This window comes from Procambarus clarkii, chromosome 46 (genome assembly GCF_040958095.1).
Source record: "Procambarus clarkii isolate CNS0578487 chromosome 46, FALCON_Pclarkii_2.0, whole genome shotgun sequence".
Taxonomy (NCBI): Eukaryota; Metazoa; Arthropoda; class Malacostraca; order Decapoda; family Cambaridae; genus Procambarus; species Procambarus clarkii.
In genome coordinates, this window is record NC_091195.1 from 32,593,088 (window position 1) to 32,614,232 (window position 21,145).

General features: G+C 44.9%; 1 protein-coding gene across 2 annotated transcripts in view; it reads right to left on the reverse strand.

Annotated features, from left to right (window-relative positions):
* The window catches only part of LOC123770540 (methyltransferase-like protein 27), a 121,572-nt gene that overhangs the window by 81,626 nt on the left and 18,801 nt on the right, over positions 1-21,145 (reverse strand). For both annotated transcript variants that reach the window (XM_069301905.1, XM_045762549.2), the window contains exon 2: positions 19,980-20,102. In XM_069301905.1, the coding sequence (XP_069158006.1) occupies positions 19,980-20,102 (123 nt within the window). The remainder of the gene's footprint in view (positions 1-19,979; positions 20,103-21,145) is intronic.

Sequence of the window (21,145 nt, forward strand, 5' to 3'; positions counted from 1 at the left end):
TAGGTCTCTTAGGAGCACCTGCGGAGTTATTAGCAGTGCTCTTTGGACTATTAGGTCTCTTAGGAGCACCTGTGGGACTCTTAGGCCTCACTGATGAATCAATGTTTGACTGATTGTTGTTACATTGATTATTAGCACCTTTGTTACCTAGTGACAGTGTCACTTTGGGAGTTTCTGGTAAGGAAACTGATGTAGGTACAGTTTTGGTGCATTCAGATTTAGCATTAATTGCTTGGTCTGCTGTATGATTGCTCATATTTCGCAAACCTGTAAATATATCCTGCATTGACAGGGTATTACCATTCTGGTATACATATAATTGATTAAGTGTGTCACCAGACAATTTTCTCTGAATGATAATTTTAGTCATCCACTCAGTAGTTGGGTGATCCACCTCTTTACTGAAAGAATTTATCAGTGACTCAAGCTGGAAACTAAAGGCTTGTAAAGAGTCAACTGATTGTTCTGGTGAAGATAAATTTAATAATTGGTGCACAAGGTTTATAATAGTCTTCTCATTGTTAGCACTTACTTTAGAAGGCTGTTGTGAGCAATTGTGACCATTACTTGTGTTGCTTAAGGCTTCTTGCTTAGCCTCAGCTTTGATTACAGCTTCGACTGCTGCTGCAGCATTAGCTTTATCATTTTCTGGTTCAGATCCACTGATTATTGCAGCTTCACTTGTTTCATCTGCAGCTTCACTTGTTTCTCTGGGTTCTGGTGATAAGCTAGTTAATTCAGTAGCCTTATGTATTGAACTTATAGAATCCAGGGAACATTGAGGAGAGTGGTCTGAAATTTGATCAGACTCTGTGAACAAATCATCACATGAAGCTGTATTAGATGAGAGGTTAGAAAATGAAGGTTGAACTTCAGTTGTTGATCCTGTATAGTGATCAGTATTGATTAGAGGATTCTCCTCATCTTGAGGTAGCTCATGTATTTCATCTGAGCTGAGTGCTTGCTCGGTTGTAGTTTTTCTACAAAAACGTTCTATCCAATCAGGATCATTTTGTTTCGCAAGCACACTTTTATAGTGGTCTAACTTGTCTTGAATGTTATCTTCATATTCATCAAGATCATATTCGATCTGACTTAATTCGTCTGGGTCAGTATTACTGACCTGGAGTAAGTTCCTATGAGACTCGATTACAGTCTTTACATGATCATATTTTTGGATGGCGTTCCTTATGTAACTTGCTAGTCTATAGACGTCACCTGGGTCAGTTTCGACACAGAGATGACATTTCATAAGCAGTTTTCCTAGGGGACGTTGAAGAGCTGTCAAGAATCTTGCATTCCTTTCTAAAGGATTCATTCTTGCGGTAAATTGAGCCTGATAGGGCTTATGTAGCTAGTGGTATAGCTATAGTCTGCTCCTTGATGTAGAGCAGGTATAAGTATTGACAGCCTAATATTTCTTGAGGCTGGTTGTAAGTTACCTCATTTAGAGGTTAGCTACCTACCTAATAATAAGCAACTAAGATTTGAGTGGTACCTTGGTCTCACTACAGGTGTTCCTCAGCTTAGCTCTTCTAAATCAGCCTCGGATGGGTAGTGGACTTACAGTAACACTCAAAGACATACATGGAAATATGCAATAAAATAATTACACAATAAATGGTTAATCCCACCCTTGATAGGGTCAGCACAAAATGAATAATATATGTGTCACTAACTAGCTCAAGCCTAGTCGTTAGAATTTCTACTTGAAAAACTACAACTATATTTAGTCTGTGCTTGTGCCAAATTCAACACAATCACAGCCTAAATTGCTACCTAATGAAGGTTGGCAAAGATTATATTATGGTGCAGTAATGTGCAAATAATTGTGCTGTATTTTTGGGTTTTTGTATTTTATATAATATACACTTGTGTAATTATGTGTATAAGAAATTAAATGAACACAAAAGAATTAATTGTGTTTGGCAAGTATTCTACTGCCGTAAATATTATCTAACTCCTGAATGTACTCCTAATTGTGGAATAAAATATTATCAGGGTTAGTAATGATTAACTAGTATGAGATCAGTAATTTATATTAGTATACTGGATCCCTAAATGTTAATGATCCACTGACTTGAGTGAATCAGTAATTATAACATGGATTCAGGCTATAATGGACAGTCTGCTGACAGCTATATATTGAAACATTGGTATAGCCTAAATGGTTAACACTTAATTGGTGTTAGTGATTAATATAAGGTTATGAGCTGTTGCTCTTGGTGACCTAAAGATTCTACTTCAGTATGAAGTGTAGGTCTAAATGTTGTGGGTAATTGGCTATGACCCACGAGTGCTACCTTATACACGGTGAAAGTAGCAATATGTTAGTGTGATCTAGACTAACTGATGTGTTACACTGTTAGTTGACACAATTAATTAAATAGTTAGTCTAGCTTCTATCACACAAGGATTAGTTATTAATGATTAATATTTTAATTATAAATTTAATGCTCATCCGGTTCGATAAGGACCATAATGTGGGACATTTGGGGCTTGAATCTGATTATTTAAATATTAATGTAGTAAATTAAATTACGAAGGACCACCCGCTTTTATAGTAAAGAGAGAAACTGAGAATTTCTGATCATTAGATAATTCCTAGATGAACCAGTAACTATGGATAAAATACTAGAGAATATGATCATAGAAATAATTAATGGGCTGTATAATTAAATGAATCAAACCCTCAAACACCTACATTGGGGGGTTATTACTGGAGGTAAGTACGTCCAGGAACTAGTGTGGTTCGTTCACTAATCCAAATAATAATAATCTAATCCTATAAATTATAGTGAAACTAATATCATTACCATGAATGAGCATAGATTATAAGTATAGTAATGAGAATCACAATAAACACATGTTAATCCTAGGAAATTCTGCATGTAAGTAATTGCAATAAGTTCATAAATGAATATAAAGAATCTTAGCTTAAAGATGATTCCTTTATGTAAGCCACGGCGTTTCCTCTAATTCTCTGGATTCGGCTGGCTGACGAATGGGATGGATTAACATGGGAGAAGGCGGCAGGGAGAATTCTTCTCACGTGCTGCAAGACAAATATTTACAGTAGCAACTAATTAACTACTGAATCTCTATATTCAAGAAATTGAGAGTTACAGGTGACAAAAATTTAATCACCTGTTATTAGATGTTATCGTGCGTCGTAACGGACAATCACCTAGCTACTACAAAACACTTTAAAAGATGCATCCAATAAAGGGAATATACTTAGCTGATAAGGGCACTGTATAAGTTTTAAGATTGCCGAAATCGCGTCCCCAGGCTCTGGCTAGGCCTATCCTGGATCGTGGCGCGCTTCACTGGCCGGTCACGTGTAGTCCAGAACCAAGTTAAGTAGGTTCCTTATATGACACCAGCACCAGTTGAAGATATTATCTGCAAGGTTATTCACGCCTCACAGTGGCGACTTTCATCTGAGGATGGATAACGTCTACCCTAATGGCTGGGCAATGGCGTCTCCTTGTGAGTACGGTATGCGCAGGTCTGCCTCAGAACGGCTCTCCTCGTGTACTGCCAAGCTTCCTCAACCCACGCCGCGTCCCGCGTTCATAAAACAAATTATTGTCACGAACATTAATATTTCTCGCATTTACGCTTGAAACGTTGAAGACTGGATGGGTTTTTTATTTAAAAGAGGGAAATATTATTATTTGCCAATTTAGAGATGGTAAACGTATAAGGGAGAGGAATTAATGTCTCCCCATGGCATTCACTGGTGATGTTAACTTTTATTACTAGATAATCGCTATGACTCCAACGCTCTATTCGGCTCTTAGTTGGAGGTCAATTTATCTGTAATTAATTATCATACAGAATGCCTTAGTTATAGAGAATCGAATTTAATTCTCACATACATTGGATACAATGTGTTTATTGTAATGAAATCTGACGCAATACTGGCGTCGGGTGACGTGAGAATTCTAGCCTACTGCACAGATGAAATTATTAGTACATGAGAATTCTACGTGTTGTTAATTTTACTTACTACAATAATTAATAGAGTTAGTAATAAGCAATGAGAATACAACAGAGTTGTATTCGGTGTTGTAAATATCCAACAGCTGTTGTCAGTGGGTCAGAAAATGGTGCTTAAGTATCAGGACATGTCGTCAGTAGATCAGAAGCTGGTAATTATATATCAGTAGCTGTTGATGGTGGATCAGAAGCTGGTATTGAAGTATCAGGAGCAGTTGTCAGTGGATCAGGATCTGTTGTCAGTGGATCTGAAGCTAGCACTTAAGTAACAAGAGCTATTTTTCAGTGGGTCGGAAGCTGTTATCAATTGATCAGAATCTGATCCTTATGTATCAGGAGCTGTTGTCAGTGGGTCAGAAGATGATTCGTATGTATCAGGACAATTCGTCAGTGCATCAAAAGGTGGTACCTTTGTAACAGGAACTGTTGTCAGTAGGTCAGAAGCTGGCGCTTATGTATCAGGAGCCGTTGTCAGTTGGTCAGAAACTGGTGCATATGTATCATAGGCAGTTATCAGTGGGTTAGAAGCTGGAGTTAATGTATCACAATCCGTTGTCAGTGGGTCAGAAGCATAGGTTTATATACCAGGAGCTGTTGTCAGTGGGTCAGCAGCTGGTGCTACTGTTTCAGGAGTTGTTGTCAGTGGATCAGAAATTGGTGATTTATTTTAATGAGATAATATCAGTTGATCAGATTCTGGTCTCTATATATTAGGAGCTGTTGTCAGTGGATCAGAAGCTTATTCTTATGTGTCAACAGCTGTTGTCTGTTGATCAGAATCTGGTGCCTGTTCAGCAGGAGCTGTTGTCAATGCGTCAGAGGCTGTTGCTTATGCAGCAGGAGCTGTTGTCAGTGAATCAGTAGCTGTTGTCAGTGAATCAGAAGCTGGTGTTTATGTATCACGAGTTGTTGTCAGTGGATTAGAAGCTGTTGTCAGTGGTTCAAAATCTGTTGTCAGTGGTTCAAAATCTGTTGTTAGTGGGACAGAAGCTTTTGTCAGTTCATCAGAAGCTGGCACTTAAGTATCAGGAGCTGTCGTTAGTGGGGTGGAATATGGTACTTATGTATCAAGACCTGTTGTCAGTGGTTCAGAAGATGGTGCTTATGTATAGGGATTTGATGTCTGTACTCACCTAATTGTACTCACCTAATTGTGTTTGTGAGGGTTGAGCTCTGGCTCTTTGGTCCTTTTACGGACCCGAGTCCAGCGTCGGAGCAGTGACGACAACGCCATCTGTGAGTCCGCTCCCGAAACCCACTCCAAATGGACAACACCATCTACTGAGGACGGGATATACCGGCCACAGGTGCTGGATTCCCGTCTTAATCAGCTCATAACATAGCCGCTGCTGACCTCTGGTGAGGTGGTGCTTAGACAGTAATGCCATCTATGGAATGAATAGGTGGACGTTTGTGTCTAAGCCTGTAAGTGAGGTTCCCTAGAGCGTCCCAGTATTAATGACGTGTCTGATTACAGAGTCGACCTGGGACTGCTGTATTCGACGATGGATCAGTCTACCCAAGGCAGCCAAGGTCTCTTCATGAGTTTGCTCTGAAGAAGCTGTGAGTCACCCCCGGACGAACTCTGTTGAGAGTATTAGCCTGCCTGTGACGTGGCAGTATCAGGAATCGCCTTATCCGGGGCTGGCTGGTGGAAGAGACTAGCCACTGTGGTGCTTAGTGAGGAGAGTGATCAGCGGGATCACACGAGGCTCCTGCCTAGGGCTCGCAACCCTAGTATCGGTCGTGGAGTGGCCTACACAGCGGAGATGATCGGTACCTGCCAGCTACAGGCTGGATTGTGGTTGAAGGCCTCCACGACGGAGCACCCAGTGGGACTGTGATTTTGCTGGCCTGTGGCCAGGGTAGATTCGCCAAGAGAATCATAGAGGATTCATCGGGGCCACGGAGGAAAGAACCAGGGCTACCCAAAGTGCGCACCGTGGAGCATCCAGTGTCTTCGGAGGAAGACAACCTTGTACATAATCGTGTAGTAATAACCCTCGTGTGCAACTGGTATTTATTTATTTATGGTGGTGGTGAATATATATATAAATCAGAACATTTGTATCCCTCCCCCTTAAATTTACCTTGCGTTATGGAACACACCCCTTGAAAGCCTCTACTAACTTGGGGCCGGATTCCCAAACTCTACTAACATCAGAGAAGAACCCGGTTGCGTCCCAATAGGGCCGTAACATAATTGGCATCCCCAGCGGGATCCGACCCCTTGTCAAGTATGTTTGACAGGGGTGGTGATGTAGCGCAATCCCCTTTAAATAATACCCCCTGTTTGTAATTATTTGGACGTCATACGTCCTGTGCGGCGCTCGCTGTGCTTTAGTGCAATATTGTAGTGTGCGGTGCCCGGTGTGATTACGTCCAATATTGGTAAGTGCAGTGCAAGGTGCGATAAAGTGCAATATTGGCGTAGTACAGTGCTCGGTGTGTTAAGTGCTCAAGTGAAGCAGTGTGTTAAGTGCTAGTGCTCCACTTAAGTGACAATGGCAGAAAAAGTGACCATCGACGATCTGGACGACGTTCAGGCCTTTCTGAACAAGGAGGACTGTCATGCCAGATTGAAATATCTGGGAAAACAAGAACTTGTGTTAATGAGTGCCTTTCTGGAGACCAAAATACGTGCAAGTGATTCCCGTGTTGAGATCTTGTCAAAGGTTCACAAACACTTGAAGGCCGGGGAGAAACAGGAAGGCGAGGCACACAGTATAAAGGAAAGTGAGGAGGTAGCTTCCACTGAAAAGGAAGATAAGGGCAGTGACATTGAAAGTGATGAGAGTGAACTAAATATAAGTTTACTCAATGTGAAAATGCATGAATTAGAGATCCACCGTGAAATAGAATGGAAAAAGCTAGAAATCGCTAGAGAGAGAGCGAGAAGAGAAAGCGAGAGAGAGAGAAGATAAGAAATTAGAAATGGAAAGAGAGAGACAAGAAAAAGAATTAGAGATGAGGCGTTTAGAACTAGAAAGAGAAGAAAAAAGAGAAGAGCGAGAAAGAGAGAGAAGAGCGAGAAAGAGAAGAGAAACGAGAGAGAGAAGAGGGAGAAAGAGAAGAGCGAGGAAGAGAAGAGAAACGAGAGAGAGAAGAGCGAGAAAGAGAAGAGAAACGAGAAAGAGAAGAGCGAGACAGGCAAGAACGACGAGACAGAGAGGAAAAAGAGAGACAACATGAGTTAGAAGTATTGCGATTAGGTGGTCGGAGGCAAACAACGGACACAAATATTTTCGATCCGGTAAGGAACATCAAAATGGTCCCGAAGTTCAACGAGAAAGAAGTTTCAAGGTTCTTCGCAGCCTTCGAGAAAGTTGCAGCCTCTTTGGAGTGGCCAAAGGAGAATTGGGCCATCATGATACAGTCCGTCTTGACTGGGAAGGCCCAAATCGCCTTCTCCACGTTGTCCCTTGATGACTCCTGTGATTACGACAAGGTGAAGAAGGTAGTGCTCATGGCTTACCAATTGGTACCTTAGGCTTACAGGCAGAAGTTCAGAAACCTGAAAAAGACCTCGGAGCACACGTTCACCGAATTTGCGAGCATCAAGGAATGGCTTTTTCAAGAGTGGTGTGCTTCTCGGAAGGTGGAGACCAAAGAAGACCTCGAGCAGCTCATACTGTTAGAGGACTTCAAAGACTGTCTATCAGGGGATCTGAAGACATACTTAGAAGAACAACAGGTAGAGACCTTAAGTGCAGCTGCCACTATGGCTGAAGAATACATCTTGACGCATAGGTCTTCCACTAAGTATGTCCCTAGGAATTACCCACGTCTGTTTGGCAAACCTCGTCAAGACGAAGAGAGACCCATCCCACAAAGCGCTATGAAGACGCCCCCAAGTAGCCCTTGAAGGACTAGTCCTAGCAGTCCGAAACACCGCAGTCCAAAGAGGAATGTAGTGTGTTGGACTTGTGGGCAGAAAGGGCATGTTGCTGCTATGTGCCGAGGCAGAAGAGGTAGCGGTCCACGTAGGGAGGTGATGCTGATGGGCTGTGTAACACCACCAGAGGGAACCCAGTCTCTGATGACTAGTCAGGAAGGATCAAGATTGTTTGCCCCTCACACTTCAGGCGGGTATGTATCGAGTGATCATACTGGTAGATCAGTTGTGGTGCTCAGAGATAGTGGAGCAGCCCAGTCCCTGATCGTGAGAAACTCGTTAACCGAGGGAGTGAGTGTAGACAGGAGACAAAAGGTTGTCCTGGTTGGGTTTCCTATGACGCAGTACGTTGCCCCCTTAGTGCCGATACATCTAGACTCGCCTTACTTCAGCGGCACATGTGCATTGGCAGTAGTTATGGACCCGAGCCCAGCGTCGTAGCATGGAGCTGTGATGACAACGCCATCTGTGGGTCAGCTCCCGAAACCCCCTCCAAATGGACGACGCCATCTAGTGAGGACGGGATATACTGTCCACAGGGGCTGGATTCCCATCTTAATCAGCTCGTAACATAGCCGCTGCTGACCTCTGGTGAGGTGGCGCTTAGACAGCAATGCCATCTATGGAGTGGATAGGTGGACGTTTGTGTCTAAGCCTGTGAGTGAGGTGCCCTAGAGTGTCATCAGTACTAATGACGTGTCTGATTACAGAGTCGACCTGGGACTGCTGTATTGGACGATGAGGCAGTCTACCCAAGGCAGCCATAGTCTCTCCATGTGTTTGCTGCAGAAGCTGTGAGTCACCCCCGGACGAACACTGTTGAGTGTGTTAGCCTGCCTGTGACGTGGCAGTATCAGGAATCGTCGTATCTGGGGGCTGGCTGTTGGAATACTAGCCAATGTGGTGAGGAGAGTGATCTGTGGAATCACACGAGGCTCCTGCCTAGGGCTCGCCACCCTAGTATCGGTCGTGGAGTGGCCTACACGGTGGAGCTGATCGGAACCTGCCAGCTACAGGCTGGATTTGTGGTTGAAGGCCTCCACGACGGTGCACCCAGTGCGACTGTGATTTGGCTGGCCTGTGGCCAGGGTAGATTCGCCGAAAGAATCAGAGGATTCATCGTGGGCCACGATGAAGAGAACTAGGGCTACTCATAGTGAGCACCGTGGAGATTCCTGTGTCTTCAGAGGAAGACGATTCTGTACATTGTGTATTTATACCCCCCGTGTGACAGTTAATATATTTATTTATGGTGGTGGTGATTATATATACAAAAGCAGTGTATTTGTATCCCTTCCCCTTTCATTTTCTTGCGTTACTGAACACACCCCTTGAAAGCCACTACTAACTTGGGGCCGGATACCCAAACTCTAATAACATCAGAGAAGAAACCAGTTGCGACCCAATAGGGCCGTAACATGATACCTTGCCTATAGCTGGGATTGACGTGATACTAGCCAACGACTTGGTGACAGATTGGAGCAACAATCATCCCAAGATTGTTGAAGAGTCAGCCGAAACAGCAAGAGGGTCTGAGGTAACAGCAGGCATTGGTAATATCCAGGTACAGACAGACATGGAATTAGATAACATGTTTAATCCTTCCTCTCACCAACAGATCGACAGCATTCTAATAGGTTCTCCTGATTCTTCTCCTGACAAGAAACATGAGGTTATGGTGACAGAAGCGACTGAGCAAGAGGAGAGGCCTCGTGTACAAGCACCCACGGATACCCAAGAGTCTGGAGTGAAGGCGGATGAGTACTTGCGGTACGGCAAAGTACAATGTATACTGAACCGGCCAGAGATTCCCCAGACGCCAGAGGTATGTGAGGTATGTGCGAAGGTTCTAGTGCCCTTTTTGGTCCATACCAGGCTAATGGATATAGCCGGCTATGGACATTACATGCTCATGAAACTTATCCCTATGTTAGCCAAATGTTTCTTAGCGATGTTTTGTTTTGTTCTCGTGTGTGTTTTAAGTAAGGACCAGTGGACGATCCGACAGATGATGGCTCCCATGAACATCATAAAGAGACCCCCCAGGGATTGGAGACTTGCACTGTGAGTGTTGCAGTCGAAGAAGGGACCTGGAAGGTGATGGTGGATACAGGAGGTATGGGAAATGATATTATGAGTAACTGTTTCCGACAGGTTGACACCCCCCGCGTGATTGCCGAACCTGGATTCAGCGTTATACGGAACGTTGGTCGACCTGACAGTGGCAGAGCGAACACCATCTTCCAAGTACAAGCAGCTCTGTTGGGACTAGGTGTGGGCCTAGTGGACAATTATGCTGTGAGTACTGATTTAACAACAATCGCTGTTACTCTAAATTATCAGACCCCTGTATTCCAGGTTCCCGTCTCCCTGAAGGACTACCGGACCGGTATCAGAAATGCCGTCTGTGACCAGCCATCAACGGTGCCACGACACAGGGAGGTGTCGATTCACCCCAGATTGCGTCAGTACCGATCCTTACCCGAGGCACGTGAGATGGTTATGCCCCTGATTAACATCTCAGTGAAGGTGTGGGAAGTCACATCAGGCAGGTCATTGCCTACCATCTTCAAGTTTCCTTTGTGTCAGAGTTTCCCATTAGGACAGTTTTGCGGACAAGACATCCTCGCCACTCCAGTCCATTGTGTATGTGAGTCCGTTTGGAGTTGTATCCACGTAATAATTTGGTTTGTTTTTTCTTTTATAGAAACCCAAACCAAATTCTTTTTGGTGGGGAGGTGTTACGGACCCGAGTCCAGCGTCGGAGCACGGAGCAGTGACGACAACGCCATCTGTGAGTCTGCTCCCGAAACCCACTCCAAATGGACAACACCATCTACTGAGGACGGGATATACCGGCCACAGGTGCTGGATTCCCGTCTTAATCAGCTCGTAACATAGCCGCTGCTGACCTCTGGTGAGGTGGCACTTAGACAGCAAAGCCATCTATGGAATGAATAGGTGGACGTTTGTGTCTAAGCCTGTAAGTGAGGTTCCCTAGAGCGTCCCAGTATTAATGACGTGTCTGATTGCAGAGTCGACCTGGGACTGCTGTATTGGACGATGGATCAGTCAACCCAAGGCAGCCAAGGTCTCTTCACGAGTTTGCTCTGAAGAAGCTGTGAGTCACCCCCGGATGAACTCTGTTGAGAGTATTAGCCTGCCTGTGACATGGCAGTATCAGGAATTGCCTTATCCGGGGCTGGCTGGTGGAAGAGACTAGCCACTGTGGTGCTTAGTGAGGGGAGTGATCAGCGGGATCACACGAGGCTCCTGCCTAGGGCTCGCAACCCTAGTATCGGTCGTGGAGTGGCCTACACAGCAGAGCTGATCGGTACCTGCCAGATACAGGCTGGATTGTGGTTGAAGGCCTCCACGACGGAGCACCCAGTGGGACTGTGATTTGGCTGGCCTGTGGCCAGGGTAGATTCGCCAAGAGAATCATAGAGGATTCAGCGAGGGCCATGGAGGAAAGAACCAGGGCTACCCAAAGTGCGCACCGTGGAGCATCCAGTGTCTTCGGAGGAAGACAACCTTGTACATAATCATGTAGTAATAACCCCCGTGTGCAACTGGTATTTATTTATTTATGGTGGTGGTGAATATATATATAAATCAAAACATTTGTATCCCTCCCCCTTTAATTTACCTTGTGTTACGGAACACACCCCTTGAAAGCCTCTACTAACTTGGGGCCGGATTCCCAAACTCTACTAACATCAGAGAAGAACCTGGTTGCGTCCCAATAGGGCCGTAACAGGTCCCGCCTCTCAACTGTCAATCAACTGAAATACAGATTCCCGAGCCTATTGGGCTCTGTCATGTCTACATTTGAAACTGTGTATGGAGTCAGCCTCCACCACATCACTTCCTAGTGCATTCCATTTACTAACTACTCTGACACTGAAAAAGTTCTTTCTAATGTCTCTGTGGCTCATTTGGATACTCAGTTTCCACCTGTGTCTCCTTGTGCGTGTGCCACCCGTGTTAAATAATCCATCCTTGTCCACCTTGTCAATTCCCCTGAGAATTTTGTATGTGGTGATCATGTCTCTCCTAGCTTTTCTGTCTTCCAACGATTTGAGGTGCAGTTCACGTAGTCTTTCCTCATAACTCATGCCTCTTAGTTCTGGGACTAGCCTAGTGGCATACCTCTGAACTTTTTCCAGCTTCGTCCTGTGCTTGACTAGATACAGGCTCCATGCTGGGGCTACATACTCCAGGATTGGCCTTACATACGTGGTATACAAGGTTCTGAAGGATTCCTTACACGGGTTTCTGAAAGCAGTTCTGATGTTAGCCAGCCTCGCATAGGCCGCTGATGTTATTCTTTTGATGTGGGCTTCGGGAGACAGGTTTGGCGTGATATCAACTCTCAGATCTTTCTCTTTGTTCGTTTCGTGAAGGACTTCATCTCCCATTCGGTATCCAGTGACTGGCCAAATAGTTTCTCCTCCTAGTTTCATTACCTAACATTTACTTGGGTTGAACTTAAGTAGCTATTTCTCAAACCATTTCTTCATTTGGTCTAGGTCATCTTGTAGCCTCATACTATCCCCCTCTTTCCTGATCCTCCTCATTATTTTTGCATCATCAGCAAACATCGAGAGGAACGAGTCAATTCCTTCTGGGAGATCATTTACGGATATCAGAAACAGTATAGGTCCAAGGACTGATCCCTGCGGGATTCCACTGGTGACTTCCCGCCACTCCGAGACCTCAGCCCTCACGGTGACTCGCTGTGTCCTGTTGGTTAGGAATTCTCTTATCCAGTGGAGTACCTTCCCTTTCACTCCTGCCTGCATCTCCAGTTTGTGCACTAGTCTCTTATATGGTACTGTGTCAAAAGCTTTCTGGCAGTCCAGAAATATGCAGTCTGCCCAGCCCTCTCTCTCTCTTGCCTAATTTTTGCTGCCTGGTCATAGAACTCAATTAATCCTGTTAGGCAGGATTTGCCATCTCTGAACCCATGCTGATGTTGTGTTACAAAATTCCTTTGCCCCAGATGTTCCACTAGCTTTTTTCGCACAGTCTTTTCTATCATCTTGCATGGAATGCAAGTTAGGGACACTGGCCTGTAGTTCAGTGCCTCCTGCCTATCACCCTTCTTGTATATTGGGACTACATTGGCCGTCTTCCAAATTTTTGGCAGATCACCTGTTACCAGTGACTTGTTGTACACCATGGAGAGTGGTAGGCACAGAGCTTCTGTTCCTTCCTTTAGAATCCATGGTGAGATTCCATCCGGGCCTATAGCCTTTGTCACGTCCAAATCTAGCAGATGCTTCCTCACCTCCCCACTGGTAATCACCAACTCCTCTAGTGGCCTCTGGGTTGATGTTCCCTTCCTTATCTCTGGGACCTCTCCTTGCTCTGAGGTGAAGAATTCCTGGAATTTCTTATTGAGTTCCTCGCACACTTCCTTGTCGTTTGTAGTGAATCGTTCTGCCCCTATCCTCAGTTTCATTACCTGTTCCTTCACTGTTGTTTTCCTCCTGATGTGGCTATGCAGCAATTTGAGTTGAGTCTTTGCCTTGCTCGCTATGTCATTTTCATATTGCCTCTCTACCTCTCTTCTCACCCTGACGTATTCATTCCTGGCGCTCTGGTATCTTTCTCTGCTCTTTAGTGTTCTGTTGTTTCTATAGTATCTCCACGCCCTTTTACTTAGCTGCTTTGCTAGCTTGCAACTTTGATTAAACCATGGGTTTCTCATCTCTATTTCATGTTTTTTGTAGGTCAGGAGCGTGTGCTTAAGAAAAAGGAGCTGTATACAGTGGGTCAGAAGCTGGTGTTTAAGTATCAGGAGCTTATGTCAGTCGGTCAAAAGCTCTAGTTTATGTATCAGAAGCTGTTGTTAGTTGGTCAGGAGCCGGTGCTTATATGTCAGGGGCTGTTGTCAGTGACTCAGTAAGTGATGCTTATGTATCGGGAGTTGTTGTCAGTGGGTCAGAAGCTGGTGCTTATATATGTATCGGAGCTGTTGTCAGTGAGTATGAGGCTGGTACTTAAGTATCAGCATCTGATGTTACTGGATCGGAAGCTATATTCAGATGACCAAATGGTGGAGTTTATGAATCAGAAGCTGTTGTTATTGGATCGGATGCTGACGTTTATGTATCAGGAACTGTTGTTAGCTGATCAGAAGCTAGTGCTTATGTATCAGAAGCTGTTATCAGTGGGTCAGAAGCTGATGCTTGTGTATAAGGAGCTGTTGTCAGTGTATCAGAAGCATTTTTGTCAGTGGGTCAAAATCTGTTGACAGTGGTTTCCAAGCTATTGTCAGTGGATCAGAGGCTGTTACTAAAGTATCAAGAGCTCTTGTCAGTGGGTTAAAAGACGGTTGTTTATGTATCAGGAGATGGTCTTAGCTCTTATCAGTATATCAGAAGCTGGTACTTAAGAATCAGGCGCTGTTGTCAGTTGATGAGATGCTGGTGTTTATGTATCAGGAGCTGTCCTCAGTTGATCAGATTCTGGTGCCTATGTATCAGGATCTGATTTCAGTGGGTCAGAAGCTAGTTCTTATGTATCAGGAGCTGTTGTCAGTGTCACAGAAGCTGTTATTTATGTATCAGAAGCTGTTATCAATGTGTCAGAATCTGGAGTTTATATAACAAGAGCTGTTGTCAGTGGGTGAAAAGATTGTGTTTATGTATAGTGAGCTGTTTCAGTGGGTTAGGAGCTGGTGCTTTGTATCAAAAGCTGTTGTTAGTGCGTGAGAAGCTGGTGCTTATGTCTCAGGATATTATGTCGTTAGGTCAGGAGCTTGTGATTAAGTATCAGAAGCTATTGTCAGTAAGTCAGAAACTGGTGTTTATGTATCAGGAACTCTTATCAATGGGTCAGAATCTACAGTTTATATATCAGGAGCTGTTGTCAGTGGGTCAGAAGCGGGTATTTATGTATCTGCAGCTATTGTCAGTGGATCAGATGCTTGTACTTATGTATCATTAGCTGTTGTCAGTGGGTCAGGGGCTAGTGTTTATGTATCATGAGCTGTTGTCAGTGGGTCAGGGGCTAGTGTTTATGTATCATGAGCTGTTGTCAGTGGGTCAGGGGCTAGTGTTTATGTATCATGAGCTGTTGTCAGTGGGTCAGAAGCTGGCGTCAATGGGGTCAGAAGCTGGCGTCATTGGGTCATAAACTGTTGTCAGTGGATACGAAACCGGATCTGAAGTATCAGGAGCTATCGTCAGTGGATCATAAGCTGGTTCTTAGGTATCAGAAGTTGTTATCAATGGCCAGAAGCTGGTGCTTTTATATGTATCAGGAGCTGTTATCAGTGGATCGGACCCTGGTGGCTTGTTATCAGATGTTGTCAGTATATCAGAAGCTGGTACTTACGTATCAAGCACTGTTGTCAGTTGATCGGATGCTTGTGGTTATGTATCAGGATCTTTCTCAGTAGTAGTGAAAACCAGGCGAGAGGTCTGTAATTTTCATTTTTTCAGTTGCAGACCTCTGGCCCTTGGGTTTTACCGAAACAACGCTCATGCAGACCTCTGGCATTTGGGTTTCACCGAAAAAATGCACCTGCAGACCTCTGGTCCGGACATTTTTCGGCCCGCGATGCCCGGTCCCCTGCCGGGCTTAGTTCACGGGGTGTTTTCATTTTTTTCGCAGGGCATAGTCCGTTCTTTTGTATTTTTATTCCTCAGTACCTCGTAGTCTCCTAATATTTTCATTCATTTATTGAGTTCGACCTTCCATCATATATAATTTGTCAAAGGGGTGGATTAAACAGCTCCTTTCTAGCCCCTGCCATTTTACTCAAGGGGATTAAAAGGCCGCCTCCCTTCGCACTTTAATTTCGTCACCTCGGTGACCCTGCAGATGTGTCTCTGAGTCGGCCGACTGGCTCCCTGAAAAGGAGCCGGTCGGCCGAGCGGACAGCACGCTGTACTTGTGATCCTGTGTTCAATCCCAAGCGCCGGCGAGAAACAATGGGCAGAGTTTCTTTCACCCTATGCCCCTGTTACCTTGCAGTAAAATAGGTACCTGGGTGTTAGTCAGCTGTCACGGGCTGCTTCCTGGGGGTGGAGGCCTAGTCGAGGACCGGGCCGCGGGGAAACTAAAAAGCCCCGAAATCATCTCAAGATAACCCTGCACAGACATCGCTAATGGTCAATGACGTCTGCATGCCTTCATCGTCCCTGGTTGATTAACCCTTAAAGTGCGCATCATGTCATATGACGTGTTGGAAGTTGTTCCAGTCAACTGCGCATCACGTCATATGACGTGTTGGAGTACTACACAAGATTTAAAAGGCCTGCGGATACACGGAGTTCACCACACCTTCATCAGGGCTCTTGTAAACAGACGCCATTTAAAAAAAAAATCGTGGGCCAAACTCCCGGGTGTTATTGGCCTCAGTATTGAGTGAGCTACCAAGCCTGATGCACGCAGCATGAGCTAACAGCACTGCTGTTCAGCTTGTGACCACAGCATCGCCTAAAAATGCCATAATATACTTGTTCATGCTATTATGTAGTGATGATATTATTATAGAAGACCCCCTGACTGATAAAACTGACCAGGGTTCTGATAATAGCAGGATTGTGGTGATATTTAGCGCTGTGCGCCATGGAGGGAGGGTGGTGGCGATGTCTTCTGACTGTGTGTGGCCACCTTTTATTGACTGCACTCACCATACCAGCTTAGTGGTTCGCTATGGTGAACATAAATGTAGATACTTATATATAACGTGTGTATAGAGGGTATAAACAGCAAGAGAAGTTTGGGAGCCGCCATTTTGGTGAGGGCAGCAGCGTCGTCTGCACGACGCCCCCGTGCAGACGAAGGTGTTGTTTACTGGTTACCACGATGGTCTTTGGGCACAAATACCAGTTTACTTGAACAAGTATGGTGAATAAAACAGGTAGATATTTATATATAATGTGTGTATATAGTTTAATAACACCACAAACAGTATTGTTGGAGGAGAAAGATTAGTGCGTCTGGCCTTGAGGGCGGCAGCCATCAGCTGACTGTGTGAGGTCCTACTTCTTTGTGCCTTTACTCACCATACAAGCTTAGATGTACAGTTATGGTGAACAAAACATGTAAATACTTATATATAACGTCTGTATATAAAAGCAAAAACAGTATGGTGGGTGGAGAATGGTGGCAAGTCAGGTGAGGTGAGGGAGGGAGGGAGTGGCAGCCAGTGTTGGGCTGCCACTGCCACTCAGCATACCAACTTAGTGGCTTGTTATGGTGAACACGAATGTAGATACTTATATATAACATCTGTATATAGCGAATAAAAGCAAAAACAGTATTGTGGGAGGAGAATGTTGGTGAGTCAGATGACTTGAGGGAGGGCATGAGTGGCTGGCTGGTACACGGCGGTCACTCCTCGTTACTTTTTGACTCATAATAGCTACTTAGTGGTTCGTTATGGTAAACAAAACATGCAGATACTTATATATAACCTGTGCTTATAGTGTAATAACCGACAAAGTATTTGTTCATTGATTGATGAACTCCTCGTTACTTTTTGACTCATAATAGCTACTTAGTGGTTCGTTATGGTAAACAAAACATGCAGATACTTATATATAACCTGTGCTTATAGTGTAATAACCGACAAAGTATTTGTTCATTGATTGATGAACATAATTGAATCAACAATATGCACACCATATTTTTGAGTACAGCAATGATTCACTCATTTTATTATATAAATATATCAAACTACACACTATTGAATAATATTACAGCAAAAAACTATGAAAAAACAATCAGAGACATTGAAATAATTAGGTAATTATCTCTTTGTGGCAACTCCGGCCTGACAGCTGGCGATCAACAGACCGCCTGGGACGCACGCTGAGTCGGCGCCTATTTTTTGCCAGACTTCCCCGCCCTATAGCGGCCAATATATGCCACTTACGATTTTTTTATTTTTTTTCCCGTGATCAGTGAACACAAATTAACAGGTTAGGAAGAAAAAATAATTTTTTTTTCAAAATTACATGCGCCTGTGGGGAAGAAAGGATATTATACCCCTAGCATGTTAAGGGGCAGCGTCTTGGATGTTCCCGGAAGCAGATTCGAATCCAGTAGGAGTTATAGTCTGTAGGTTAAGGAAAGTCTCCTGTTGGTCAGGAGCTGGCCTCTGTGAGTCAGAAGATGCCGTCTGTGAGTCAGGAGCTGCTGTCTGTGGGTCAGCAGGTGCCGTCTGTGGGTCAGGAGCTGCCGTCTGTAGGTTAGGAGCTGCCGTCTGTGGGTCAGGAGCTGCCGTCTGTGGGTCAGGAGCTGCCGTCTGTGGGTCAACAGCTGCCGTCTGTGGGTCAGAAGCTGCCGTCTGTGGGTCTGGAGCTGCCGTCTGTGAGTCAGGAGCTGCCGTCTGAGGGTCAGGAGCTGCCGTCTGTGGGTCTGGAGCTGCCGTCTATAGGTTAGGAGCTGCCGTCTGTGGGTCAACATCTGCCGTCTGTGGGTCAGGAGCTGCCGTCTGTGGGTCTGGAGCTGCCGTCTGTGGGTCTGGAGCTGCCGTCTGAGGGTCACACAGGACGGTAGACATCTCCCGCCAACATATCACAAGGCGCAGTGTGGTCACAATGCGACCCAAACGTCTTAAGGTTAGAGCGACTCCACTTGAAGGTCATGCTATCGGAAGAAGCAATACTTTAAAGGTCCTGAAGGACGTAACTGGCCTCAAACCCGCTGACATTAGTCAGGAAGGTGAGGATATCGTGCTCTACTTTTCATGTGAAGAGGAGCTAGAAAAACTCCTCACTAACGATGCCATTCTTCGCAAAGAGCACTACCTACATCCTCACTTCCCACGTCAGTTCCTGGCCGGAAAAACTGTTTTTACCAGCAGGACCAGCCGGTGGATCGCTGAGCGACCTCAACATCATATCATAAACAATATAGAGGACGAAAATCCAAACCTGTCGGTATTCAGGGGAGCCGGTCGGCCGAGCGGACAGCACGCTGGACTTGTGATCCTGTGGTCCTGGGTTCGATCCCAGGCGCCGGTGAGAAACAATGGGCAGAATTTCTTTCACCCTATGTCCCTGTTACCTAGCAGTAAAATAGGTACCTGGGTGTTAGTCAGCTGTCACGGGCTGCTTCCTGGGGGTGGAGGCCTGGTCGAGGACCGGGCCGCGGGGACACTAAAGCCCCGAAATCATCTCAAGATAACCTCAAGATTCAACCCAGAGTTCTGTAACACCGACAAAACATCAATGAAGATTACGTTCACCACCATAGCTGCGGCAACCCAGGCTGCCACACAAGGATTCTACTACTTCGGCCTAAAAATACCACCCCACCAAATAAAAAAGGAACGATACCATGAGATCCAGCAGTGCTTTAAGTGCTATGAGCTCTCCCACCCGGACTGAACGATTGATTGATTGATAAAGATTAAACCACCCAAAAGGTGGCATGGGCATGAATAGCCCGTAAGTGGTGGCTCTTTTGAGCCATTACCAGTATCAACAGCTGATAGATGGTAGATGAACGGGAGATGTCTCCCGTTCAATGTGTCCTATTGATTGACGATTGATGAAGATTAAGCCACCCGAAAGGTGACACGGGCACGAATAGCCCGTAAGTGGTTGCCCTTTTGAGCTATTACCAGTATCAATAGAGGATAATGGAGATCTGTGGATCTCCAGTATCAATAGATGATACTGGAGATCTGTGGAGGTGCGACTGCACCCTGCATGATGGGAGATGCCTCCCGTCGAGGACTGAACGTCGGTGGGCTCCTTATATATGCGGGCCGGGCCAGCATAGATGGCGCTGATGTTGTGGGGTAACCATCAGCGGGCAATTAAACAAGTAGTTAGTGAGCAGCGCTGGGTGAGTGGCTGAGTGACTCCTGCTGCCCAGACAGCAGGTGTCCAGGAGTCTTGGGTACTAGAGGGTAGAGGTGGGTGGTGTGTGTATAGACACAGTGCACATATTGTTGTTGTTGTTGATGTTGATTCCCTACGTTGGTGCATGCAGATACGTTGATGAATTGGCAGTAAGGGGAACAGGCAGAATCTTCTGCCTAAGAAAGAGATTACCTAAACAACATATATTGGTATTATGAACAAAAATGGAAATTCTTACTAACCTCTTCATAGGTCTTGCACCACTCATTGTATACAGCGATGACCTGATGGGGTTCCTGCCCGGGCTTGAATGCCTTGTCCAGCATCTTTAAAGCAATCTGCTCCATCTCGCTCTTGCTGCACATCTGATGATTCACAGAAAACGAACTTTCTCGTTTTAGAAAATCTAAGGTCATTTCAGAGATATTTTTTTTACATATTAAACTGTTATTAGTTATATACATCTGCTCCAGGATGGTTATATACATCTGCTCCAGGATGGTTATATACACCTGTTCTAGGATGGGTATATACATCTGCTCCAGGATGGGTATATGCATCTGCTCCTGGATGGTTAAATACACCTGTTCTAGGATGGGTATATACACCTGTTCTAGGATGGGTATATACACCTGTTCTAGGATGGTTATATACACCTGTTCTAGGATGGGTATATACACCTGCTCCAGGATGGTTATATACACCTGCTCCAGGATGGTTATATACACCTGTTCTTGGATGGGTATATACACCTGCTCCAGGATGGGTATATAAACCTGCTCCAGGATGGGTATATACACCTGCTCCAGGATGGGTATATACACCTGCTCCAGGATGGGTATATACACCTGTTCCAGGATGGGTATATACACCTGCTCCAGGATGGGTATATACACCTGCTCCAGGATGGGTATATACACCTGCTCCAGGATGGGTATATACACCTGTTCCAGGATGGGTATATACACCTGCTCCAGGATGGTTATATACATCTGCTCCAGGATGGTACATACACCTGCTCCAGGATGGGTATATACACCTGCTCCAGGATGGTACATACACCTGCTCCAGGATGGGTATATACACCTGCTCCAGGAGGGTTATATACGCCTGCTCCAAGAGGGTTATATATGTTACGTATTCCTATTTAAGGAATACTCACCTTAATGTACAATATAATATTGAATTTATTTTGTTCTTGCATGAAGGCTTGTATATATATTTGTGTAATGTGTCATATATCTTGGCAACACAGTTGAACAGGAGTGTGGTGCGCGATCTAGTCACACGTCCAGGACCTGTAAGTTTCGTGATTATAAACTTTGATCTTGTTCAGTTGTGTAGTTGCCAGGAGTTTCCTATTTTTTATTATATACAAATATATTTGTTTTATATAAAATACATTACC